This window comes from Salvia hispanica, chromosome 2 (genome assembly GCF_029641045.1).
Source record: "Salvia hispanica isolate PSC_SH4W2 chromosome 2, Shi_PSC_v1, whole genome shotgun sequence".
NCBI lineage: Eukaryota > Viridiplantae > Streptophyta > Magnoliopsida > Lamiales > Lamiaceae > Salvia > Salvia hispanica.
In genome coordinates this window covers 18,116,556-18,141,760 of record NC_142693.1, presented here as the reverse complement: position 1 = coordinate 18,141,760, position 25,205 = coordinate 18,116,556, and the positions used below count along the sequence as shown (strand labels likewise).

At 36.1% G+C, this 25,205-nt stretch overlaps 5 protein-coding genes, 2 long non-coding RNA genes, 1 other non-coding gene and 1 pseudogene across 11 annotated transcripts; 1 reads left to right on the top strand and 8 right to left on the bottom strand.

The window, feature by feature from the left end:
- Positions 1–862: 862 nt before the first annotated feature.
- Positions 863–4,304, bottom strand: LOC125200698 (uncharacterized). Of its 3 annotated transcripts, none has more exons than XM_048098435.2 (3): positions 3,606–4,304; positions 2,627–3,375; positions 863–1,554 (listed from the first exon to the last, which is right to left on the bottom strand). In XM_048098435.2, the coding sequence occupies exons 2-3, from the start codon at positions 3,156–3,158 to the stop codon at positions 968–970; spliced, it is 1,119 nt and encodes a 372-aa protein (XP_047954392.2). In that variant the 5' UTR covers positions 3,159–3,375; positions 3,606–4,304; the 3' UTR covers positions 863–967. The 3 variants fall into 3 exon arrangements, with proteins under 3 accessions (XP_047954392.2, XP_047954393.2, XP_088921778.1); XM_048098436.2 differs by having other exon boundaries at positions 2,627–3,149; XM_089065652.1 differs by lacking the exon at positions 3,606–4,304 and having other exon boundaries at positions 2,627–3,599.
- Positions 4,305–4,448: 144 nt separating this feature from the next.
- Positions 4,449–7,073, bottom strand: HSA32 (Aldolase-type TIM barrel family protein). Of its 2 annotated transcripts, none has more exons than XM_048098437.2 (5): positions 6,811–7,073; positions 6,095–6,286; positions 5,794–6,004; positions 4,874–5,097; positions 4,449–4,781 (listed from the first exon to the last, which is right to left on the bottom strand). In XM_048098437.2, exons 1-5 carry the CDS (start codon positions 6,931–6,933, stop codon positions 4,671–4,673), a joined length of 861 nt encoding a protein of 286 aa, XP_047954394.1. In that variant the 5' UTR covers positions 6,934–7,073; the 3' UTR covers positions 4,449–4,670. The 2 variants fall into 2 exon arrangements, with proteins under 2 accessions (XP_047954394.1, XP_088921779.1); XM_089065653.1 differs by having other exon boundaries at positions 6,095–6,303; positions 6,811–6,945.
- Positions 7,074–7,808: 735 nt separating this feature from the next.
- On the bottom strand, positions 7,809–10,045 carry LOC125202830 (uncharacterized). The gene is made up of 2 exons (XR_007173199.2): positions 9,520–10,045; positions 7,809–8,989 (listed from the first exon to the last, which is right to left on the bottom strand). It is a non-coding gene; the product is annotated as an uncharacterized LOC125202830 (long non-coding RNA).
- On the top strand, positions 8,178–9,021 carry LOC148931718 (protein DESIGUAL 2-like). Its single transcript, XM_089063764.1, has 3 exons — positions 8,178–8,307; positions 8,381–8,586; positions 8,657–9,021. Exons 1-3 carry the CDS (start codon positions 8,209–8,211, stop codon positions 8,904–8,906), a joined length of 555 nt encoding a protein of 184 aa, XP_088919890.1. The 5' UTR covers positions 8,178–8,208; the 3' UTR covers positions 8,907–9,021.
- A 564-nt stretch (positions 10,046–10,609) lies between the features above and the next one.
- Positions 10,610–12,191, bottom strand: LOC125207194 (oxygen-evolving enhancer protein 3-2, chloroplastic). Its single transcript, XM_048106438.2, has 3 exons — positions 11,860–12,191; positions 10,884–11,179; positions 10,610–10,797 (listed from the first exon to the last, which is right to left on the bottom strand). Exons 1-3 carry the CDS (start codon positions 12,146–12,148, stop codon positions 10,699–10,701), a joined length of 684 nt encoding a protein of 227 aa, XP_047962395.2. The 5' UTR covers positions 12,149–12,191; the 3' UTR covers positions 10,610–10,698.
- A 489-nt stretch (positions 12,192–12,680) lies between these two features.
- LOC125202747 (sulfite exporter TauE/SafE family protein 2-like) lies at positions 12,681–15,246 on the bottom strand. The gene is made up of 4 exons (XM_048101195.2): positions 14,396–15,246; positions 13,426–13,566; positions 13,199–13,348; positions 12,681–13,115 (listed from the first exon to the last, which is right to left on the bottom strand). Exons 1-4 carry the CDS (start codon positions 15,077–15,079, stop codon positions 12,807–12,809), a joined length of 1,284 nt encoding a protein of 427 aa, XP_047957152.2. The 5' UTR covers positions 15,080–15,246; the 3' UTR covers positions 12,681–12,806.
- Positions 15,247–16,744: 1,498 nt separating this feature from the next.
- Positions 16,745–16,816, bottom strand: TRNAH-GUG (transfer RNA histidin (anticodon GUG)). Its single transcript has one exon. It is a non-coding gene; the product is annotated as a tRNA-His (tRNA).
- A 1,636-nt stretch (positions 16,817–18,452) lies between these two features.
- Positions 18,453–19,148, bottom strand: LOC125202687 (uncharacterized). Its single transcript, XR_016136033.1, has 2 exons — positions 18,908–19,148; positions 18,453–18,836 (listed from the first exon to the last, which is right to left on the bottom strand). It is a non-coding gene; the product is annotated as an uncharacterized LOC125202687 (long non-coding RNA).
- Positions 19,149–20,447: 1,299 nt separating this feature from the next.
- Positions 20,448–22,811, bottom strand: LOC148931717 (uncharacterized; annotated as a pseudogene).
- Positions 22,812–25,205: the final 2,394 nt, after the last annotated feature.

Genomic DNA, 25,205 nt, shown 5'->3' with positions numbered 1-25,205 from the left:
TTTCCTCCGCTTTCCCGTGTTGTACTTTCACAGAACACTGCCACGCGTTCTCGATTTTTTTTTTTCATTTTTCACATTTGAAAATAAATATGCTAAAATTAAATGTTGCCATTATTAAATAGATCTTCCCTTGTTTAAAAATGGAAAATCCAAGATTCAACACTGCATTTAATTATACTAACTCCAAACCTTGGTATTTTCTCTTTTAGGATGAAACAAAATTGAAAATACTGAAATTAGATTTTGAAGTCGATTCAACAAATGATTTCAACATTTCTTGTTTCGGCAAATCAAATCAATATTATTAGCTTACTATAAAAGGCTTGGAGTAATATATGGTTGATAAAAAATCATTTAATTCAGTATTCTGATTTGCGTAATTTGGTGTGTGATGGATGGTTATTTATGACATCAAATTTTGATTGTTTATTTAAAATTACTAAGTACTAGTCACAATTTCTTTGGCAAGGTTTTTCTGAAACAAAAGTTTACGATTGAAAGAAATTTAAGAAATAACAAAAAATCATATTTTATGAATTAATTGTATTTAAATATACGAAGTACATCAAAAAACTGGTGAGTTAAAAAATACTACATGAACATTTGAATTTTTTTTTAATTAGTGTAAGTTCAAATTCCATTGTTCAACATCAATTTTTCGGGTACCGATTTAAAATTGAAATGGATAGTTGGTATGCTCTTGATCGTACCATTTCTAATTGTATAGTGTATATAAATTCATATTTCAATTAAAAATGAAATTATAGAGTTCCGTGACATCACCTTTCAAGCAATTTTAAACTACTTTGAATGACAAAAACCCAACATTACTATCAAAAAGACATCTTAAGAGACAGGCTCATAAGGAAAAGTGACATTATACACTTATTTCCAAAGAATGGAGTATAAGAAGCAGCAGAATTAATGATATAAAAACTATTAAGTGGAAGACTAATCAAACCTATGTTCAACACTTATATAAGACCACAAAGCAAGGAAGCAGAGCTCTGGGGCTGAGCAAATAGAGCTCTTCAATGTTGGAGTGAGCACCAACTTTCCCAGCAACCGAATCGAAACCGGATTCAACAGCCATTTCCTCCATACTCTCGACCGGCCTATGCACCCTTCCGGCTACCACTCTACAAACTATGAGGGCCTTCCTCAACGACGAATCCCCCTCCACCATCTCAATGGCTCTCCCACTCGTCGAAGCAGTGAACACTCCCTCTTTCTTTGCCACGAACCCGTCTCTTAGGATCTGGCACACCCTGCATTTCTCTGAAGTGCATAGACCGGACGACCCCTTGAGGCCGAGAGGGCATTCAACTGTTGCACCGTGGAATCTCAGCAGCTCGTTCCCATCGGCCAGGCAACGTGGATGCTTTTTAGTTAGCTTGTTTGCTCTGATTTTCACTAGCTCTCGGTACTCCTCAAATTGGGCTAAGGTTCGTTGCATGTTGTGCACCTTCAGAATCCTCTCGATTTTGTCGAGCCTCGCTCGACATATTATCTCCACGATTCTTCGGGAAGAGTCTCCCTCACCGAGTTCACTAACTAAATCCACAGAGACGCAATGATTTAGTAAGACGTTCATGCAAAAACACTTAAATGTTAAGTACTTATACCATTGGCTTGCTTTTACCACAATTATCTGCGTACTAAATCTTAAACATTTACACTATTCACATATACTTACAATTATGATTTACGAATTAAAACAACTAAAGCTTAAATAATTGAAAAACAATCATAGTTTGTATAAAAAATTACTCCTTCAGTATGAACAATAGAATTCTCATTTTAACATTCGGTTCATCTGTCGACAGGAATAGTCTCATTTTGCTATTTCGATTTGTAAGCCAATAGGAGTCTTATTCACATTCCATAAAAAGTAAAATTTACATTTCTCTAACATTTTCAACTTACATTTCATGAAACTAAGTGGACACTCTTATTCGTGGATGGTCTTATTCGTGGATGGATGAAGTACATAATTAAAAACTAAATTTATTTTTTGGGAAATTGGTCTCTAAAACCATGAACTTTGCCCAAAATTTGGTATTTCCCATGAACTTTGAAATTGGTATATAATATCACGAATTTTGCATTTTGTTTGGTATTTCCCAAGGCATGTTTATTACTATATTTGACTAACTCATGAGGCTTTTATCATACTTGACACAATTAAATCAACGTGGTTTTCAACGTGACTTTTTATGCTACATGCTATGAACTTAAAAAGTGGTTTCAAATATTATAAAACATATCACGATGGTCTATGTTAAATAAGATTTTGATGAAAATATCTTATTTGAGTGAGTTTGGGAAATACCAAACAAAATGCAAAGTTCGTGATATTATATACCAATTTCAAAGTTCATGGGAAATACAAAAGTTTAGGCAAAGTTCATGGCTTTAGAGACCAATTTTCCTTATTTTTTTTTATTTGGACTTTATAATAAAAAAACGTGTCATGTGTCACACATTAATTGCCACATAAAGGCGTGCTTAGGAAGCTGCGGTAGCATGCTTTAAGCACGCACGCACACGCTATTCCCTCCCTAAGCACGCTGATGTTGATGCCCTAGGACTCGAACCAAACCACATTAACTGAAAAGTTGCAAACCTGCGTGTTTAGAGAGATGATGCGCCTCAACAGCTTCCCATCTAACAAACTGGTCGCCACATTTAGGGCAGAAGGGGCCTCCGAACGAAGATCTCGGCCTCATCAAAGCAATGCCCCCCTTCCTCGACGACCTCCTGACCGGACTGCCCAAGACGACCGGCCTATGCCGCACATGAAACCCGACAAAATCAGAGCCACCGCGTATTTTCAGTTCGCAAGTAGCCCTATCAAGCACAACATGATGCGTTATCGGGTTGTGAAGCTCACTGCTTCCGATGGATCTCGGGCTGCTGATCCGTGGCTGCTTCTCCTCCGTATGCCTCTTGCTCCCGTTGATCACGTCTTTCAGATTCGCAATCGATCTCGAACAACCACACCGCCCACTGCCAACGCTACTCGGCTTCTTCGTGCTCGGATTCTTGCTCCCTGCATCCGGATCGTGGACATCGGCTTCGTGTGATCGGCATTTCATCGACCTCCGTAGACCAATCCAAACAGCCGGCATTTTTGGCTTGTTTGATTTCTTGATCATAAATATATATTCACAGCGAGTGTGAAGAGAGAATAATACATGGAGAACATTGATGTGGAAGATATACGCAATAGTGACTAAATGAGGAATTATAGAATTATTTATGGCTAATATATTGAGATTTGAGACTGTAGATATGAAAGATTAGGCCACAAATGGTAAGGATTTCGAATGACATTGCACGTTTTTTTCGAAACAGAGCAATACAGAAATTAGCCTGCCAAAATAATAGGAGTAAAAAGGTCATTATTTTGAGATAAAATATTGCAACAAGAATGGATCACTCTATTCAATAATTCAATCCCTTGGAAAACGAGGGACCAAACTCGCCACCTAATTTATTAAATTTATGAAAGAGATGCTTTCTCTAATGTGAGTTGTTAACAGAAAATGACAGTTCTTGTGTATGTGACAAAGATACTAAACACATATACATATAAATCGTACTTGATTTCGAAGAATTTTACGTAGGTTGCACTCTTGTATGCGCGGGTCAAACTCGATCCAGACCTTGTTTCATCTCCATGTTAGCACCACCAACCTCACTAGTCATCAATTCTACTGGGAAAAATGCTGGGCACAATGATCAAGAGCTGCCCAAGACAAGAGCAAATCTGACACTATTAAAGCAATTTATTCAGTTCAATATAAATGTTTAGGTTCCTCAATTCATTGAGAATCATTATATGAGTCAAATCAATAAAGTGTCGAGGAAATACTCTCATTTATGATACATTTAAATGCTCTACCAACCCAGGCCATGCTTTACATTAACTAGGCACATGCCTTCCTGCCCAGATTTGCCCTCACAGACCAAAAATAATCAGAAATTCAATTTTCCATACGTTAGGATAATAAATTGATGCATCAGTGGGTCATAAAGCCTAATCAACTAAAATCAAATTAGTATAACACAGCAACATGCACTCAGACCAAGATTCCCCACAGATAAAACTGGACAAGATGTACATTTGGAAGAAAAGGAGAGGAAGATAAGACCTGTTTAACAAGAAAGATTGAAAAGTAAAGATCAATTACTTCATTAGGGCCGCCCAGAATAAAGGTGCAACATAACATATTGATATAGAAACCGAACAAATACAGCCAAATTCATACACACATCACATTCCTTTTACTTCCAGAAGTAGAAAACTGCAATCATGAAAATCAGTTGGGCTCAGAGATGTAATTTGAAGTATGCATAGAGCAACCTGAGCTAAGTAACCACTATACATCGGCATTACAAAGCTCAGCGAAAGTTCCCCTCTGCTCAATTCTACATAGATTCAGTTCCGAAATCCACATAACTTTGTACACTAAGACACAAAAACATACAGCCAGATAGAGTGTATTACATTTAAGCTATTATGATGTCTTAAACACACAAACATTACAAGTCGAGGAAGCAGGTGCTACGAACGATTTAACACGATTGAGAATATAACATATCACTGCATACAAAGCTTTACTACTTATGACTTTAGTGGAGAACTTCTATGATAGAACATCAGCTTAGGATCGGTAATATGATGAACCAAGAACAGATACATGATCCTTGCCCAGGTTACAGCCGCGGAGACATTCCAGATCCATGAGTTGAGAATGATCCACGAAAAGATTTACCTTAAGGCATATTAGACACAAAACTTTAGACATGCAGCAAATAAAAAATGAAAAAGGAACAGATATTTGAAAAGGGGATTAGAAGGAATTACATGTGGACCATATTGTTTGATAAACCACTCAGACGTCTTAGGATTTGATGCTTCAAACATGGTTTTTTCAAGCCCCAAACGGCTCACGACTTTTGCTATAATGTCAGCCCTCACAGAATCTGCTTGTCTACAGACATCATCAGCATCAATCATTATCATGTCTGCTCCAGCTTCAAGGCATCTCTCTGCCCTCCTAATCAATAGATTCACATCCTCAACAAGCTCTGAAGAATAAGGAAACAATATTAGTCTATGTAGCTTGGCTGATATTGCACCATAACCTTCACTATTTATGTTCTGATCTCAGCTTAGATTTGGGCATTTTAAAGCATTATGTGAGGGATTTCTTAAAACTATCAAGTACTTTATAAGAGCACATCTATCTAACTTCATCCAACAGGTGATAATCCTACTGTGACTAGTCTAATATAAAGATGATGAACACATCACTCCAGATCAGTTAAGTGACTGACTTATTAACCTGACTTCTAAACGCAATGATGTGACGGTGCATGCTCGTTTAATGAAGCAAACGGCTATTGTCATTTGGAATGATCTACTGAAGGATATAAGTATATTAAAAAGGGTTTAAAAATTGGAGATCCAACTGTCTCTTGTAATCTTATTTTGTTAACCCTCTTGCTTTAGCTGATTGCTATAGTGATTTCTACCTTATTTGTGAATCCAAGGATCCATACCAATAGAATGCTTTCAAACTAAACAATCTGATGCTATCACTTTCCACAAAAGAACTTAACAGAGAGAATGCCCTAAACCCTACCCCTTTTAGCACTGAGAGCCCTTAGTCCTATGAAATGCTTGACGTATAATATAGGCATTACAGATGCAACTTCACTAATAGAAGTAGAACACTAGATAATCCATGGTGCTATTATAGCTCTAACAAGTTAAGTGCTCACCAGATGTTCGCTGCACAGGGACCGTGTAAGATCCAAATGCTCTATTACCACTAATAGGTATATCTGACTTGTTAAACTTCACAGCAAACAGAGGCTTAGCTCTGAGACCCCCCGTTTTGACAAGCCTCACATATCTCAGAAGAATCTCTTCAGGAATTCCAAGTGAGCCAGCGTCAATCTCAATGGTATCAAATCCCAATTCTTTGCATTCCTAATACATAATTGCATATTTATCACAAGGAAAAGTAGTCATATTTATGATATGAAATTCTGTAACAGGAAAACTTTTCAACAACATTACCTCAATATAGTCTTTGAAAGCAGAAGGACCTCCGCGCTGTAGGTATTCAGCCCAGTCCCCAGTGCTAACGTACACATTGTGCTTATGTGCCAGGTTAGTCACTTCTTTGATGTAACTCTTAGGCATCAAACTATGAGAGCCTCCAGCAAACTTGAGACCATCAACAAATTGCCCCATAGAGTCAAAAACATCCTGTGCCAAATAGGTTCATGTCAGTTTACAGAACTATTAAGCAGCAAATTGCACAATTGATACTCGAACAAAATTGCATCCATGTCTTAAGCAGCAAATTGCACAATTTGACAATCTAAGCCCTAAATAATGATTCAATTAAATAAATTGGCAATGACAGCGATTCTACTCGAGGGGAAACACCGACTAATCTAATAACCAGAATTTCTATTAAAACATACGAAGTTAAGCCATAGATCTTCACGACCTCATCATCATTCCATGCACACAAAAATCAGTCCGAAATTTGAAGAAAAATGGAAGTGAATGAATCATAATGCGAAACCGTCACCTCTGATCTGACAAGCATACTTCGGAATTCCAAATCAGTAAAAGATTAAAAGGAGAGATGAGCTTGAAGAAACTTGAAATCGAAGCACCGCTCATACCACAATTACCAGTTAAAATACTAACCAAACAGATTAGGACGGAGAAATTACAAGGAAATAATGCAGTGATGATTCAGTGGATCAAGGGGAAATTACCTGGAGGAGATTTTGGGGGAAAAGAGAGTGATGAGGTCCCCTCATTTCGGTGACACCATACCTCCTAGGCTTCTCTGGACGATCTTCTTCTTCGAAGAGTGTCTTCCATCGATAACTTGCCATTTTCTCCTCCTCCTTTTACCCCTTCTTTGATACCGAATTTCAATAGAATGTGATATGAATTTGATCTGATTGGAATATAGCTGACATACAAAGAGGTAGGAGAGAACGTCCATTGATGGTGGTAGAAGTCTGGAGCACCTTCTGGAAATATTTCATTTTATTATTTTAATGGATAATGATAAATTCATTCGAAATAGCAACCCTTTTCTTTTTGAAAAATGGCAACGTTTATTCCAGTCAATGAGCTAAGATTAAATTCTTATATTACGAATTCATGTAAGTGCGTTCAAAAATTAAATTACAAAAATTAAATCAAATAATTTCCCTTTAATTAGCATCTACGTGTATTTTGTGTGAACGATTAAGCAAATAAATTAAATGAAAAATACAAAAGAACAAAACTCTGAGAAGGACACGTAGATATTTAATTGTTTTTGACAGTTAACTTTCTTTTATTTTCTGCAATTGATAACTTCTTTGACATAAGTTTTGAAAAAATATTTTTTTGCAAAATAATTATAGTAAGAGAATTGAAGTCACATGCATTTATTATGCTGTGTTTATTGTGACTGCATATTCAGTACTAGTGGTTCTTAATAGTACTGTAATTTATTTTGAGGCGATTTCTCAATAACTCAATTGACTTTGCCTAGGTGTTCGGTTTGCAAGATTGTAATTCGGATTAAATGTGTAGTGTGTTTGACTCATAAAATTCAACCCCACAATTCAATTTCAGATGAGATAATTTGTCATAGCTAAATCCCTACGATTAAAATAATCTCACAACTCAATCTTAGATTACATCTTGGTATTATTTTATCTAGTAAACCGAACACCATTGTAGTATATATATAAATATTCAGATTGTTATAAAATTAAAAAAATCAAAATCCAAATACGGAGTATTATAGTAGTAGTACTAGTTTTTTTATCTTTTCACAAGGAAAAATCACCTACTGTCAAAGAGAAAATACTGTTGTATTATGTTCAATAATAGGAAATAGTACTATGTTTAAAGGATGAATAGGAAGAAGAAGATGAAGATGGAGATGGAGTAAGGTGTTTGCAGGTCTAGTCTGGAGATGCACTGCTTTTCTTCCTCGCCATGAAACGAATCCATCCCACCATTAAAGTTAGACAAAAGACACCTTTTCTACTCCAAGAATCAAACCCAGCTAATCCACCTCCTCTTTATTCTGATTCCTCCACATTCAACAACAATATATACTCAAAACCTAAACAGTTCCGACATCCATTCAATTTCAAGAGACAGCCATGGCCAAGAACATGGATTTCCTCGTATGTCTCCTCATCATGGCTCTGGACATCATAGCCGGGGTTCTCGGCATACAGGGCGAGGTTGCTCAGAACAAGGTTCGTCTTTCCATCTCACTCCCATTTCAATTATTGTAATAAGTACCATTAACATATGGCTTGATGTGTATAGGCTCAAAACCTGAGGGTGTGGATATTCGAGTGCCGAGATCCCAGCTACGAGGCTTTCAAATTTGGGCTGGCTGCGGTGGTGATGCTGTGCCTGGCACACATTGTAGCCAATCTGCTGGCGGGATGCGTCTTCATCAGCTCCAAAGAAGAACTCGACAGGGCTTCGCCTAATAAGCAACTCGCTGCTGCCTCCCTCATGATGTCATGGTATTTGATTATCAGATTGTTTAGCACAGTGTTTCTAGACACTGTTGAAACTAATGGTGGATTCTGACAGGATTATGTTGGGGATTGCATTCATCCTGCTGATATCGGGAGTGTTGTCCAACTCGAAAACAAGAAAGAACTGCGGCATGAGCCATCAACAGCAGCTGTCTATTGGAGGGATCCTGTGTTTCATTCATGGACTGTTTGCGGTTGCCTATTATGTATCTGCAGCTGCTGTTCTTAGAGACGAAAAAAATCCGCATCAGCAACACAACCACGCCCACCAACCCAAACCAGATCAGCAACCACTTCCTGCCTGATTTTTCACATCTTCCACATTCCTTTCTTGGCCTTGATGTTTCATTTTCAACTAGTCATCTTTACATGATTCTTTCTTTTCATTCTGGAAAATGACATTCTGACCTTACATACCTAGTACTAGTATTATAGGAAGCGCAGCTCAGATCATTAACATGTTATGCTTTACATACGAACAAACCACGATGAACAATCGAAATACTTTAATGAAAGATTTGGTCCCAACCATGCTATGGCCTATGGTAACTCATCAGGCCACATGCATCAAAAAATGATCAAACTATCTGTGAAAGATTACTATAACCCATAGTCAAAATCCCTAACTACAAGTCAACACTTGAAGAACAGATGATAGAAAGGAAGAGAACAAGAAAGTTCCCCAAATCGAGACAACATAACAAGCCAGATGAGTAAACACACAGTTAAACAAAAGAAATAACTCCTCATTCAGAGTGAAAATAAGGAAATATTTTTCAGTGAACGAGTCATTAAACAATGGAGTTCGATAGCAAAACGTATCTAGAAGTCAGTAACAAAGATTAATCAGTTGTCATAAACACAATATAACGGAAAATCCTTGCAATTTATAAGAACAATTCAGAGAAAAAAATTAACCTTCCTGCACCTCAGTAAAACCTCTTATTCATAAATTCCGAATCAACCTTCGCCTCTGCCACTCGATTCAAGTCATTTCGGTGGCGAATTCGTTCCCTCGACACTCACAGCTCCTGAATTCGATTGTTATTATAAATTCATGTACGAATTCGAATCTGGATAAAGTCCGATCCAGATTTGAACTCATTTCACGAATTTATTAACAATAATATACTACTAGGACAAAAGAGGTGACTTTTTCCAAGCAAGAACGCTCAAGGAGGAAGAGAATAAACTGAAAAATTACAGAAAGGGGTTAATATAAGAAAATTAGAGAGGAAATCAAATCAATCGAGCGGTTGGTGGCGGTTGTATATACAAAAATCAAGGGTTTTGTGATTAATTGGGCCCAATGATATGTATTGAGTGAAAGACAGGTGAGAAAAGAAAATTAATTAACAATTGTTTTCCATGTCGAAATTTGATTTTCTAGAGCTTGTATAATTATAAAAACTTATCCCGTGATCTTTGATTTTTGCGAATTCCACTATGTATCCAATGAACTAAGTGGTATACTTATTCGATATCTATGACATTTGTGCGGTAAACCTTTTGAAATATCCCTATACCTTATAAATTTCGCATTAAAATTTGCGCCATCTTTAAAGTTCCTATTTATATGAGACGTCCTTAATTTTATACTTTGAAACTATTTGAGTTTATTATTTTGTATGTTATGGACCCGCAATAAACGTTGAAATCTACGCACTGATTTTGTGATCTCATTGATAAGTAAAATACAGGATAAAATAAAAACTTTTTAATCATTGAAATGAAATTATTTTAGTGAACATCTTAAAATGAAAAAGTTAAACTATTTTTCGTGGACGTATGAAGTAGTACAAACTAAGAACAATATCATTGAAAATCTTTAAGTTACTACTCCATCTTTTTGTTCAGTATGAAGTAGTACAAACTAAGAACAATATCATTGAAAATCTTTAAGTTACTGCTCCATCTTTTTGTTTCAGATTTTTTTAGATAAGAAACTCACGTATAAATACATCAACATCAACTACGATACTCGATTAATAATCATTTAATGCACATGTTATTGATAAAAATAGAAACAAAATTATTTAAGATTCATGTAGATACATCCCATTAACTAAAAACATATTCTTACAACATTAGTAGCATCTAAGCAAGCTTAGCAAGAACGTCATTAAGCGTAGATACAGCTATGGCATAATACTTCTCTGCATCAGAAGGGCTCTTGATCTTGGCAGCATAATCCAGCTGATAACACACAAATCAAATCACATCAAGATCAGTAGCTGTGAATGGTGAAAAAGGCGTAGAAGATCATAAATTAAAGAACTAACGTTGCTGATATCTGCGAAGAGCTTCCCCGTGAGCTCCTTGAGAGATTGCTTCTCTTCCTTGGACTTGGCAGAGATGATGGTGTTGAGGTCATAGCGAAGGTACTCTGCCTTCGAACGAAGGTCGTTCTGCACGTACGGCCACGCCTTCTTCTCGATCAACGACTTCACACCGACGATTTCCTTCGCGGATTCCTTAGCTCTCGCTGCTGCCTCCGTCGGTGCCAGTGGCTGAATGAAAAACCTGTTCTTCAATGGCAAGTCAAAGTCTCTTGCTTGGTCCGAGTTCAAAGTTCCAGCTGTCACAGTTGTTTTTAATATAAAAATTGGTAAAATACGAGAGAGATAATGAAATGAGAAAACAGAACTATTTATTAGGGATGGAAGCAGTATTTAGTAAAGATTAGGGCTCGACAAAAATACCGAAATACCGCACTTATCGTACCGAAAATACCGGTTTTTCGTTATACCGTAATTTTCGGTACGGTATGAAATCTTTCGGTAAGGTAAATGTACCAATTCTCCTATACCTCAGTATACCGTGATATACCGAATATTTGGTATATAACGTGGAATCAGTATACCGAATCCTTTCAACATATACCGAAAAATCGGTATATGTTGAAATATTATATATATTACATTATATTTAATATATTTATATAATCTAAAATAGAATTAGAAAGAAAAAATCTCCGAAATTATATTTTTAAATATTTTGCGTATAAAAGATATTTGTTTTTCATAACGGTACTACGGTATATCATACCGTACTAAGGTATATCGTAAAAGCACGGAATACCGCGATAACAGTATAAAAAATTAACGATACCGAAGTTTCGGTATATACCGCATTGGTATCGGTATGATATTTTGTCATACCACAGTTTTCGGTAAGGTATGCGGTATGACGTTCTCAATACGATATACCGTACCGATCCACCCCTAGTAAAGATGAAACAGAAACTGGGCTACTTACGTAGGCCACCAGAGGGAGGTGGTGGGCCTCCGATCTTGATGGGCTTGGCTTCAGCGAGCACGGCTTGAACGAAGGAGCCGGAGACTATCCCAGCAGCGACAAGCCCCAGCATGGCGCGGCGGCTGGTCTCGGTCTCGCCTTGCTGCGCGCGGATGCTGAATCCGGTTCTCGTGGCGGCGGTCCGGGTGGCGTTGCCGCTGCTGTTCATGCGGTTGGATTGAAGGCTGCCGTCGAGGACCGCCTGGGAAGAGCCGCGTAAGCCAGCCATTGAAGCCATAGCTTGAGCCATTCTTTAAAATTGTTTTCCTAGTTTGTTAAAAAGCAAAATAAAAAATATCAGTGTTTTTTTCAGAGTATAAATGAGATGAGGAAGCGCCTTATCTGAGTTTGGATATGCAATCAACCAATCAGTCTGCAATATCATGACATGTATGCTCTTCTAGCCACTGGGCTTATGCCACGTAGGCCTTAATGATTTTTTGTCTTCAATTTCCTTTGTCTTTTCTTGAATCATAAAATTATGAGTCTCATGATAGTGATACAAGGTTGTGATATATTGCACATAACTTGATTTATTGCAGAATACAGAATCAAAATATGAAAGTCATTTCGAGGGATAGTAGTGGAGGTCAATGTTAGTCTATTTTTAAGGTCATTTTTTTTAAAAAGATGACTTGAAATAATTTAAAACAAACTAACAGTGAGTTATATGTTACCTAAAATGACAGTTTTGCGTTTTGCAATAAGATGTGGTTCAGTTTTGATTATAACACACATAACGCAAGTATTTCGAAGCCAACGCAAAGCAGTTTTTTTTTTTTATTTGGGTAAACATATAGGCATATATAGTAACACATTGTTGTAAAGGCAATATATTATTACTACATGACTCTTCAAAATAGTCAAAACTCAAAAAAGCAGAGATGTAAGAAGCTAGGGGAGACAAGTCAGCATGGGTTCTTGAAGCCCATGTTCTGGCCAGTTGTGTAACTTCTCCACACATCTATAGCTCCAAAGCTAGTCATCAAAACAATGCTCAGAGCCATCACCGTCGCCACAGAGAAGACGATGATGGAGGGGCGGCCGTGTCTAAGTATCGCCTTTCGTATCACGGTCAGTCCAACAAGTGAGGCAACGAAGCAGACGGCTGCATACGTTAGAGCAGCATAGATCTGCTTCATTCCCAACAGCAAGTACTGGAGCGCGGACATGCTCGATGACACGAGTACCATGAAAGAACACGTCGCTGCTGTCACCTACGCAACAACGCAAGTTTAATGGTGTAAACTAGTCAGATAACATGACTCAGTTGAACCAATGCTAGTAATTAACTACTTACTTGAGGCTCAATTCCCATTTGAAGGAGAATTGGGCTTATGAGCATTCCACCTCCGATTCCGAAAACTCCACCAAGAAGGCCGGCTAGTAGGGCCATTATCGGGAACACGAGTTCGCTGGATGGCCGCCTTCTCGTTCGCCCTCCGTTTTCCTTTTGTCATCAAGAGAGATAGTTAAATTGTAGTAGCAGAGAAGAGAACAGATTGCAGTCAATGTTCGTTGAGATACCTGCTGAGTTGAAGCAATAGTACTATTTGTAGGACTCTTTCTGCGGAAGAGGATCCATGAAGTGAAGAAAATGGCAAGAGGAATTTGCATCGATGAGATTATCCAGTACCCTGTTCGACAAGCCTCTATCTCAATGATACCCTGCAAAAACCAGCAACTCATAATACCCCATATTGGTTGGGTAAAGCAAAAATGTGGAGTTTATAGATAAAATGAATTCTCTTTATATGTTAGTTTTTTGGGATGAATTTTCATGTTTGGTTTGACATTGATGCTTCCATTGAGATGTTCGACGACTTAGAGTGATGGCTTGAGGAAGAAACGAATCATGACATATGAGAACCAACTCTAGTGGCATGGGGAAAGATCCCGTCGTCGTCAATGAGGGCATTGGCTCCGCTTGGAGTGTTTGTGTTACGGACTTTGATGCTCCATATCGATTGTGAAGGACAACTGATGAGAGATTTATAGACTAAAGGAACTCGACCTAATAGGCTAGTATCATGGAATGAGTTCTTTTGTTTAAGGTATAATATTATTGATACTTTTGTTGATAGCCAAAATTACTCGAAATAGTGGCTTGCGGATGACAACCGTGACCAACGCCATTACCAACAATGATTTTGGGAGTCAAATCATAGTGGTGGCCTGATAAAAAAACAGTATTGACCAACAAGGCAAAGTGTTGGCTTAGCAAATAACTAGCCGTGACCAACTAGGACGTTGGCTCTGAAGAAGGGCCGATTGCGACGGATTTTAATATCCCATATCAATTGTAACAAGCAAGTAGTGGGGTGTATATAGACTAAATTGATTCCTCCTCCTAACAGACTAATTTGTTTAGTGATTCTCTTGTTTGGTCCATAAAAAATGGCCTAGTGAAGGGGCCAGGCGTGACCAACGAAGTCGCTGGATCTTAGAGGATCGATTAAATTAGTAGAGATAAAAAAAAGTTTGTAGTTAAGCGTACATGTCCGTAGTGGTTTCCGCGAAGGAGATACAGAGCAAAGAAGGAAAACCAGATGAGGACCAACATCCCAATGGACACCCATGGAGTCCGCACCTCGTCTTCGACTTGATCCGCAGTAGCGCGCAACAGGGGCATTTTCGTACTTTCACCAGTACCGTTCTTCGTTTCCTCTCTAAACCCGCGCGATTCCAACCTCCAGCACGCAGCCCCCGACCTGCACGTCTTGAAGGTGCATCCAGCGACGAAGACCACAAACATGAGCATGATCAGCCACTCCGGGAACACCACATTGAGCACCACCCCGCAGCTCACGCCCAGCAGCAGCCACGGCTGGCACAGCAGCGCCATCTCGCAGTCAATCAGCCGCCTGGCGCCGCCGCTCCTCCACAGAGTGTAGGCCGCCACGTTGGCAACAGAGCCGCCCGTTACCATGAAAGCTGAATATGTGGACGCTGTTTTCACGTCGTGGCCGCCGACGATGGTCAGGATGGGTATGAACAGCCCCCCGCCGCCGACGCCTCCCGCGCTGGAGATGGCGGCGGCGAGGGATGACAAGGCTGCGACTGCCGCGGACCGAATGCCGATCCCTTCAACTGTGTTGGATGTTTCAACGCCAGATTTAGACGAGGTGGAAGACAAGATGGTGAGAAGGAACAGACATTTGAGGAATAATGTATGTTTCATTTTTTTTTTCTGAAATTTTGGATTCTCAAAACCTTGAATTTATAGGAAATTGGCAATCTGGAGATGATGAATGATTTGCTGGAATCTACACAATTTCAGTTAGAAATAGCGAAAGATTAAGAAAAACTCTAATTCTGGAATAAGGATTGCAGGTTAAAAGTGGTACCGGAATTTGGAATTATGCGTACTAACAAATTAAGAGACTGTCTATGTATTCATAAATTAAATTTTACTCCATTCAAGTGATTAAGTGTCCCATTTTGGTGCTGACACCGTGTTTCTGAAAATGTGATGAAAAACTGAGCGAAAAAAAATTAGTAAAATGTAAGCTTCACTTTTAGGTAGCTACCTCTACGGCTCTACCTCTGTCCTCAAAATTTTGACACATTTTGACTTGGCACGGGTTTTAAGAAATATAATAGAAAGTGAGTTGAAAAAGTTGGTATGATGTGGGTCTATTTTTAAAGTATTAGTTTTATAATAAAATATGAGTAGGAATGAATTAGTGGAATACGAGGTCCACTACCAAAAATGGTAAAAAATGAATTGTGTCAAATTTTTAGGGACGTACCGAAATAGTAAACAATGTCAAAATTTGAGGGACGGAGGTAATACTAACTAGTATACTCCATCCTCCGTATAGATGTCCATGATTTAAATATCTATTTATTTATTTCCATTTTGAATAAATGGCATCATACTTCATTAAATCAATATACTCGTATTTCCTTATAAAATTGATATATGAAATGAGAATTACTACATAGTATTAATTTTTTTCATCAGTTTTCCTTTCATAGTTGTTCTTAAAACACTTACCTATAACGAGACTTTAAATCATGTAAAAGGGGAATTATTTTCATAGTAATAGTAAAACACGTAGTAAAATGATCTAATAAAATGTCATGCCTATATACTAAAAATAATACTACTTCATTAAAAAATTGACCACATTTACATTTTTGCCCATTCAAAAGTAATGTCCAGTTTCGGTTTTTGGTGTTTTTTTTACTAATAATATCTTAATCACTTTTTTTCTATCTCTCACACTTTATTATTTTTGCATTGAAATCTTTATTATTCTCAAACTTTTTATTTTATGAAATAAATAAAGTAACACTAAAATTAGTCATTTAGCGAATAATCAAATAACAATATGAGATATGAGATATTCATGGTGAACTAACAGAAACTTAGGGCCTATTTAACTAAAAATAGTATTACTGAAAAGAAACGCATTGAATCGAGAAATTCAGTAATCTATCAATTCAAATTTTAGGTAAGTGTTTAGTGCGAAATACTATATGCACACGCGGCGACAAATGATTCTAGTCATACTTATCTAGAAAAAACGCCTTTTGCTTTATATTCTACGATCAGATAACTGCAATATTGATTTTACTAGTACCAATTTACCATATTGTCGTCTTTTTATTGATCTAGCCCTACCACCTACGTCCCATAAATTGCCATTGTCAATTTTATTTTTCTCGAATATTTATTTATTGACACGTCAAATGTTGACATGAAACTCTCCAACTATTTGGTGGTTTGTAATCATTTAACTCTTTCTTTACATTTATTTATTAATAATTAATAAATATATAAAAAGAATAAGTAAATATAGCCAGAATGCCAGATGGTGACTCTCAATAACAAAAGAAATGTGGCTGCTGGGATTCGAGCCCAGGTCTCCACGGCCACAACGTGGAATTCTTACCACTAAACTACAGCCACTTTGTTGTATACAATTAAATTTAAACTTTATTAATGTAATGTATCACACTTAAGAGATTTTTTTTTGGGCCGTTTTTAATAGGAGGACAGTAGTACAACTTTTTTTTAGGCAATAAGAGAAATATACTTATTTGCATCTGGGCTACTGAAATCGCTAGGCCCAAAATGTGTCCATCTGGGCTGGACGATGCAGCTTCACAAAAATAAAACCTTATTAAAACTCCCTCCATCCACGAAATAATATCTACATTTACTTTTTTCATTTTACTAAATGAACTCCATCTTCCACTAATTCAATACACTCACATTCTATTATAAAATTAATATATAAAGTGAGATTCACGTTCCATTATAATTTTCTACTCATTTTTCTTCACATATCTTAAAATCCCTAATGAGTTAAAATGAGACTTTAAACCATGGATGAAGGGAGTATAAAATACTACTCCATCCGTTCCCTCATAGTTGAGGCGGAACTTTTCAGCACGGAGTTTAAGAAATGAATGTTGAGTGTGTTAAATAAATAGATAAAAAAAGTAAGAAAGAGAAAAGGTAGAGAGAATAATGTAAAAAGTGAATAAAGTCAGAGAGAGTAAAATAAGAAAGAGGAAAAAGTTACTCCCTCCGTCCCATAAAAGTTGAGACAAAACTTTTGGGCACGGAGATTAAGAATTTATATTAAATAAATAGGAGAGATGAAAAAAGTAGGAAAGATAAGAGAGAGTAAAGTAAATGATGGAATACAGTAAGAGTGATTAGATGTTTTGTTTTTTGTTAAAAAAGGAAATGACTCAACTTTGTTGGGACGGACTAAAAAGGAATACGACTTAACTTTTATGGGACGGAGGGAGTACTATATATGAAAATGACTCAACTACGAGGGAACTTTTCGAAATGGAAAAATGACTCAATTATGAGGTGGCTGTAATTTATTGGTGAGAATTCTAGCATCCACATTCAAATTTATTTAGTAGAGTATTTCCACATTCATTTTCTTTTTGAGATTGATCTATATTGGTTTCTTACTGGTGAACTAATAATTACTTCATTCGTTCCATAGTAATAGAGTCATTTTGGTATATTCTATTATAGTGGAGTTATTTCTTTTATAGTAAAAGTCAACATATTTTTTCTCTCTTATTTTATACTCCCTCTGTCCGTCATTAATGTCTCATATTTGACCGGCACGAGTTTTAAGAAATTATTTGACTTTATGAAGTAAAGTGGGTAGAAAAGTTGGTGAAATGTGGAACATACTTTTATATATTAATTTTATAATAAAATGTGAATGAAATGAGTTAGTGGAATATATGGTCCACCTACTAAATATGGTAAAAGTGAAATGAAACATTTATTGGCAGAAGGACAAAAAAGGAAAAATGGGATATTTAATGGCGGACGGAGGAAGTAATTTTTTACTTTATTCACTCTTCATCTCTCTACCCTTTCCATTTCTTATTTTATTCTTTTTTTACTTAACTCACTTGACACAAAAATTGTGTGACGAAAAAAATGTCTCTATTACCATTGAGCGATGGGAGTATATAGTAAGCAATGTTATAGGTGATCATTTATACTATTTTAGAACAGGCCAAAAAGGAACACACCTTATTTAGATAAAGATTGGTACCGATAGTTTTAGTATTAAAACACACTTGCATATTCATTCAATATACATGAATTTTCAACATCTCAAGCACAACTTATCCTCTATGAGGGAGAGGATGCCCATAAACCACAATGGTATAGTGTAAAATGTAAATCACAAACACAACCCGTGACGACCCGTGATGCTGTGCTAACAATTGCAGTGGAAAGCTACACCCCACTCGAAACACAAAACGAGGCTAGCGCGTGGATACGGAACCGACATTTACTTCATTTTTAATCTCAAAATTCGTCTTCGCCTTCTGCTTCTCTTTTCTCCTTTTAAATAAGACGCCAACCACAACTAGTAGTACCGTCGCACCTACGGAACTGATAACTGAATCAATGATACGCGTTGTATCCACACTCGTTCCTGCAAATTAGTAAAACAAACTTCACTTGCTGACACTCAAATCAAAAGTCAGAAAGTGACAGAAAAAGGACCTTTTGTGGATGGTACTGTGTCTGCCGGCGAATCGACACCACTTTTACTAGTAGTACCGTCACCAGTTCCATTAGTAGTACTGTTACCGGCGCATGGGATGGTCGCGAATCGACTGAAGCTCTCCAGCAAGATCTTCTTGCTTGGAAGGTGAGGAAATGACTGGATGTTTAGGACTCCGGATATGGGTTTGTGGGAGTACTTGAACGTGCACGTTTCGTTCCAGAAGACGGCTTCTTTCCAGTTGCTGGAGCTGCGGCGGCGACGCATTTGCGGCAAGAAGGGAGCGAGATGTTTCCTCTGCAGACGACGACGGCGTTGACGGTGTCGGGGCTGTTGCCGACAGAGGTGTTGAGGAATCGCCTGCTGCCTATGCCGCCAGAGGAGAGGGAGGCGATGAGGGTGTTGAGGTTGGCCTCGTAGCTGCTGTTGTTTGCGAATGTCTCGCCGCTAACGCCGCAAATTGGCTGGGACGTGGCTACGTAAATGTGCAATGGAAGAAGAAGAAGAAGGAGGATTATTAGGTTTGGAATCTCCCACATCTTTACGGTGAACTCAATTTTTTTTGGTGTGCAAAATTGTAGTAAATGTAATCTCTATTTATAGAGGATCAAATTATGAATTTTGATATAATTTTTTGATGATATAAAAGATATTACATGGTTGATAGAGGCGGGGTCTTAAAAAAGTGTGAATAACGTCATTTTTAGAGTAAATCTTATCTCATCTTTTTATAAATACAATTTCTCATCTTGCATTAAAATGAAATAGTAGTATATGGTTAGCTATCTACCTTATCCCATCATACAATATTTTTAAAATTTTGAACTTTTTACGTAGTTATATATTTTCAATAATTTTTTTAAAAAAAATATCAAAATAAAGATAATTTTATAAGAAATCTAACAAGATCCTAATTAAATACGTTCCGATCGATAAATTTGAAAATATATTGTAATATTGTATCGTAAAACTGATATGTTTTGTATTAGAAACTGATATATTCAATACTGCAACAGTTAATATAAATTATGACTATTTTTGGAATATATATGAACATGATACAAATTGTTATCAAATTTATAATTTGAACATATGCAATTCGGTTAGATCCCCTCGTAGAATTACCTCGTACTCCCTTCCTCGCTCGGTCAGGGTATCAAGAAACTCCCTTCGTCCCAAGATATTAGACCCTTTTCTTTTTCGCACTCGTTTAGAAAAATAATATAAAATAGTTGGAGTGGAGAAAAAGTAAAATAAGAAAAAGAATTATGTAGAAAAGACTCTCATCTACATAATTCTCTCTCTTACTGTACTCTCTCTCCACTCCGTCCCACAAAAGATGTCATATTTGTGGGACGACACGGAATTTTAGGAGGTTTGTTTTGTGTGTTAAATGGAGAGAGAAAATATAATTTTTATATTCATGTGAGCAGTGGCGGAGCCAGAGATTTCATAGTGGGGGGTCCAAAATTAAACTTCAAAAAATAATTACATAATTAAATTATAAGGTTCAAAATGTAAAATTTAAATGCAATCACATCATAACATTTGTCTTCTATTCTTCATCTTCTGAAATCGCTGCATAATAGTTTCATTAGTAACTTTAACAAACACATCCTTTTCAATGTAAGGAACTAAGCAATCATTCAATAGTTGGTCTCCCATGCTATTACGTAGAGAAGTCTTGATGATCTTCATTGCTGAAAAGGCTCTTTCTACTGATGCAGTGGCAACTGGTAAAATCAATGACAGCTTAACTAATAAATAAACCATTGGAAAAACTTCATGTTTCCTTGTAGAAACCATCTTTTGAGCAAGACCACTGATTCCTGATATTTGTGAAAACTTTTCATCTATGCGCACATCGAAAATAAAGTTCTCAAGTTGATTTTCAAGCTCAGACAAAGCAACTTCAGAAAATTCAGAAGGATAATACCGTGCAAGACGAAGCAGCTTCTCCAAATCAAATGCAGAAAATGAATCCCTAGGATCAAAACATGACATGCATAAAACTAAGTCTGTGTTGACTTCATTAAAACGTTGATTCAACTCCTGAGCTTGCAAGTCAATAACAGAACAAAAGAGCTCAACTCGATAATAGTGGAGATTCTTCATTTTCTCAGCTCTACGTCTTCCTTTTTTTCGAGCTACAAACTCATCTTCCATGTCAAGCACATCCAGATCATATTTGCTACAAAACCTAGAAACATCAGCAAGCAATATATCCCAATCTTTTTCCCTCATTATTTGCAGACGTGATTTTGCTACCTTGACAAGATTCATCGCATTAACAATGTCTTGATCTTTCTTTTGTAGCACTTGAGAGAGTTCATGTGTAATTCCCAAGATTTGCTTCATCAGATGTAACACAAAGACAAACTCAAAACTATTTATAATTTCTAACACATCATCAGCTTCAGCCCTTATTGAATCGTCATGACCATCCTCCCCAACATACTCAAGAACATCAACAATAGAAGAATATAAATGTATCAAGCTGACAAGAGTACCGTAATGTGAACTCCAACGAGTATCTCCAGGTCGCTTCAATGACATTTCTTGATTTAGTCCTCTTCCCGTGCTTATTTCATCACTTGCAATCTCTTTAATAATATTCTCTCTCTGTTTCTCCCGAAGTATATCTCTGCGCTTACAAGAACCTCCAACAGTATTACACAAACGAGAGATAGAATTATAAAAAGACCCGACAATTTTATGTTTTTTAGCAACAGCAACAATTGTGAGCTGAAGCTGATGAGCGAAGCAATGTACATAATAAGCACTAGAATTTCTCTTGAGTATCAAACTCTTCAATCCATTGAATTCTCCTCTCATATTGCTTGCGCCATCATATCCTTGACCTCTCAAACTAGATATACTTAAATCATAAGTAGATAACAAATAATCAAGTGCTTTCTCAAGTGAGGTTGCAGCTGTATCACTAACATGAACAACACCAAGAAAACGTTCTATAACACATCCATACTTGTCCACATATCGTACTACAACACCCATTTGCTCTTTGACAGATACATCTCGACACTCATCGACTAATATAGAGAAAAATTCATTTCCCATATCATGTACAATAGCTTTTGTTGTCTCAACAGCAAATGCATTTATAATATCTCTCTGAATATCTGGTGATGTAAGTTTGAGATTTTCCGGAGCATTTTTTAGCACAACACTAGCTATCTCTTCATTGCAAGAAGAAATAACTTTCAAGAACTCAAGAAAATTACCTTGATTTAATGATTCTTCTGACTCATCATGACCGCGGAAAGGCAATCCTTGCATTATAAGATAACGAAGAGAAATAATCGTTGCATTTAATCGCAGGCGGTAATCAAGCTTAGACTGTGTTGACTGTTTTGCTAAAGAGACCTCAATGTGTTGGGCTTGATTCATCAAATCCTCACATGCTAATCTACACCTGTTATGAGCACTTTTATGGTTTCCAACATGATCTCTTAATCTTTCTTTCTTGCGTCAGACCGTAAATCCCCCTGATACAAAAGCGTCTTGTCCATTTCCGTGGAGTCTTGAAAAAAGATAGCAATATAAACAAAAAGCTGCTTCCTTCGTAACACTATATTCCAACCAATCCTTAAATTCATCAAACCAATGTGAGACAAATTTACGTTTTCGATTTCCATCTACTGTAGGACGAAAATCATGATTACGTGGTTGACACGGACCTTTAAGTAAGTAAGCTCTGCGAACTTGTTCTATTAAATTTGGTGGATAACTCATTATATCAGGTCGTTCTCCTGGATCACTTGGGAGATTCTCTAAATCAACCTTATTTTTATTTTCATTGGATGATTCTTGAGGTTGAAGAAGTGAAGGTTCAACTGATGAAGAATCAACGGAAGAAAGTTTCTTGAAATAACGATCCATATATCTACAAAAATAGTCAACAATAATTAGTAAAAGAATATAAATCATTACACAAAAATATAAACAATTACACAAAACATAATAAAGTTCATCTTATACTTTACAACTAAAAGAATAAAGAGTAACCAAAATATCACATCTAAAAAGTTGTCATTACAAACAATAATTTAGAAATAACATTGGGACTCACACTCACAAATCAAATAGTATAAACCTATTAACACATACACATCAAATAAAGAATTGGGGTTAAAAAATTCCAACATCAGAACAACCATAGCATTGAATTACATACCTATCTTCTTTCTCCCCCTTTGAATTATTATTGCAACCAAACAAAAATACAACCATGTAGAAAAATCAATTAAATTATATTTGAGTTTTGAAATATACCTAATTCTAAATAACCAATTTCAGAATTGGAACGGCTGAAGGAGAAATTAAGAGCAACGATTCGTATAAATTTTTTGAAACCTATCACTAATATTATATATATATAAATTAAGAGGAAGGTAAACCTATCACTAATATTTATATATATAAATTAAGAGGAACGAAGATTCTGAAACCTATATCTAATTTTTTGAAACCTATCACTAATATTATATATATATAAATTAAGAGGAAGGTAAACTTATATATCACTAATATTTATATATATAAAATTAAGAGGAACGAAGATTCTGAAACCTATATCTAATATTATATATAATATAAATTATAATTATAGTGAAATTACTAAAATACCCCTAGGTTTTTTAAGAATTGGTGGGGGGACCATGGGCCCCCCTGGCCCCACCCTCCCTCCGCCCCTGCATGTGAGAGAGAACTTTTTCCAAAAAAGAAAATGTAACATCTTTTGTGGGACAAACTAAAAAGGAAAGTGTGACATCTTTTGTGGGATGGGGGGAGTATTATATATTATTTTTCAAAAATGAGTGCGAAAAAAGAAAGAGGTCTAATATCTTGTGACGGAGGGATTATCAGTTATGCCGAAATATTTTTCATTCATATCAGTCTCGCATAAGCACATATCAGTTGGCCCGTATACCTGTATCAGTTGGAAATAAATAAGAATATTATTAAATCTCATATAACAACATATCAATAGGATAATAATCAACATAAATGTAGTGAACTTCAATATGAATGAGAATGACGTTTGTTGTTGCATGCTTCGACAGTATCAGTTCATGCAAGAAAGTGAATCAGTGCTTTACAAAATATTTGAATATGATACAAAATGTTATCAAATTAATTAATGGTTTAAGATATTTTTTATATGGTTTAAGATATTTTTTTATGATGATTAAAAAAAAAATTAAGATGCATTTCTTTCTAGCATGGAGATTAAAAAAAATTATGTTAATTGGATTAAGTGAATGAAGAATAAAATAGTAATTGAAAAAGATAGAAAGATAAAAAGAGAATAAAGTAAGATAGAGTAAGTAAGTGAGAAGAAATATATTGACTTTTACTAAAGAGAGAAATGACTCAACTACTATAAAACATACCAAAATAGTAAAATAACTCCATTACTGTGAAACGGAGGAGTGGTAGTTGATGGTACATAACTAGCATCAAAATACATCACTTTTCCATTTCAAGTGTTCCCACTTATGTCCTCCTTTCACATTTACTCCCTCCGTCCCAGATTAAGAGTCACTTTTTGCCATAAAAGTCCGTCCCAATTTAAGAGTCACTTTTAGAATTTTCCATATTTGGTCATACAATTTTACCCCATTCTTCATCAAAATTACATCCAAATGCCATTATCTACATTAAAATAAACTAAAACAAAAATCAAAAGTCAAAAGGGACCCACCTTCAACCAACTCTACCATCTCACTTCATTTATTACACACTCTACCATCTCACTTCATTTATTACACACTCCACTATCTCACTTCATTTATTACACACTACATCTTTTTTCTTAAAATCCGAGCCATAACAATAAGTGACTCCAAATATGGGACGGAGGGAGTATTATTTTGTGGAATTTTCATATACTGATGAACATGGAAGACTTAGTCAGCTTGATTTGGTCATCTAAGATCTTAGTAGTTAATCCTTTCTTATCTCACTCAATTTTTTTAATAAAATATATATTTTTTATTTATATATATTGATTTTTTTTATAGATTTGAATATATTCTAAACATATAAAATATCAATTTATATTTATAATAAAAAAATTTGGAGTTAGTGTAGGTGGACTCCACTTCTATATAAAAAGTAGTAATGAAATGAAACTGTCCCATTTTATATTTTTAGAATTTATTCAACTATATAAAATATTCATTTCTATTTTTATTTCCATTAAATTTATATAAAACAAAAGAAATAGGATATAAGTAGAATAACTTAATTAAGTTATATATTAAGAGTTAAAAA

Excerpts from the sequence above, each read along its gene's own strand:
- LOC125200698 (XM_048098435.2), bottom strand. The coding sequence starts at position 3,158 with ATGATCAAGAAATCAAACAAGCCAAAAATGCCGGCTGTTTGGATTGGT. Across the intron at positions 1,555-2,626 it reads TCATCTCTCTAAACACGCAG|TTAGTGAACTCGGTGAGGGA; the intron begins GTTTGCAACTTT and ends CTGTGGATTTAG.
- LOC148931718 (XM_089063764.1), top strand. The coding sequence starts at position 8,209 with ATGGCCAAGAACATGGATTTCCTCGTATGTCTCCTCATCATGGCTCTG. Across the intron at positions 8,308-8,380 it reads GCGAGGTTGCTCAGAACAAG|GCTCAAAACCTGAGGGTGTG; the intron begins GTTCGTCTTTCC and ends TGATGTGTATAG. Across the intron at positions 8,587-8,656 it reads GCCTCCCTCATGATGTCATG|GATTATGTTGGGGATTGCAT; the intron begins GTATTTGATTAT and ends GGATTCTGACAG.
- LOC125202747 (XM_048101195.2), bottom strand. The coding sequence starts at position 15,079 with ATGAAACATACATTATTCCTCAAATGTCTGTTCCTTCTCACCATCTTG. Across the intron at positions 13,567-14,395 it reads GCGGAAACCACTACGGACAT|GGTATCATTGAGATAGAGGC; the intron begins GTACGCTTAACT and ends TGGTTTTTGCAG. Across the intron at positions 13,116-13,198 it reads AAATGGGAATTGAGCCTCAA|GTGACAGCAGCGACGTGTTC; the intron begins GTAAGTAGTTAA and ends GTTGTTGCGTAG.
- HSA32 (XM_048098437.2), bottom strand. The coding sequence starts at position 6,933 with ATGGCAAGTTATCGATGGAAGACACTCTTCGAAGAAGAAGATCGTCCA. Across the intron at positions 6,287-6,810 it reads TCCCCCAAAATCTCCTCCAG|GATGTTTTTGACTCTATGGG; the intron begins GTAATTTCCCCT and ends TATTTGGCACAG. Across the intron at positions 6,005-6,094 it reads CTTTCAAAGACTATATTGAG|GAATGCAAAGAATTGGGATT; the intron begins GTAATGTTGTTG and ends ATTATGTATTAG.
- LOC125207194 (XM_048106438.2), bottom strand. The coding sequence starts at position 12,148 with ATGGCTCAAGCTATGGCTTCAATGGCTGGCTTACGCGGCTCTTCCCAG. Across the intron at positions 11,180-11,859 it reads ACCTCCCTCTGGTGGCCTAC|CTGGAACTTTGAACTCGGAC; the intron begins GTAAGTAGCCCA and ends CAACTGTGACAG. Across the intron at positions 10,798-10,883 it reads TCTTCGCAGATATCAGCAAC|CTGGATTATGCTGCCAAGAT; the intron begins GTTAGTTCTTTA and ends GTGTGTTATCAG.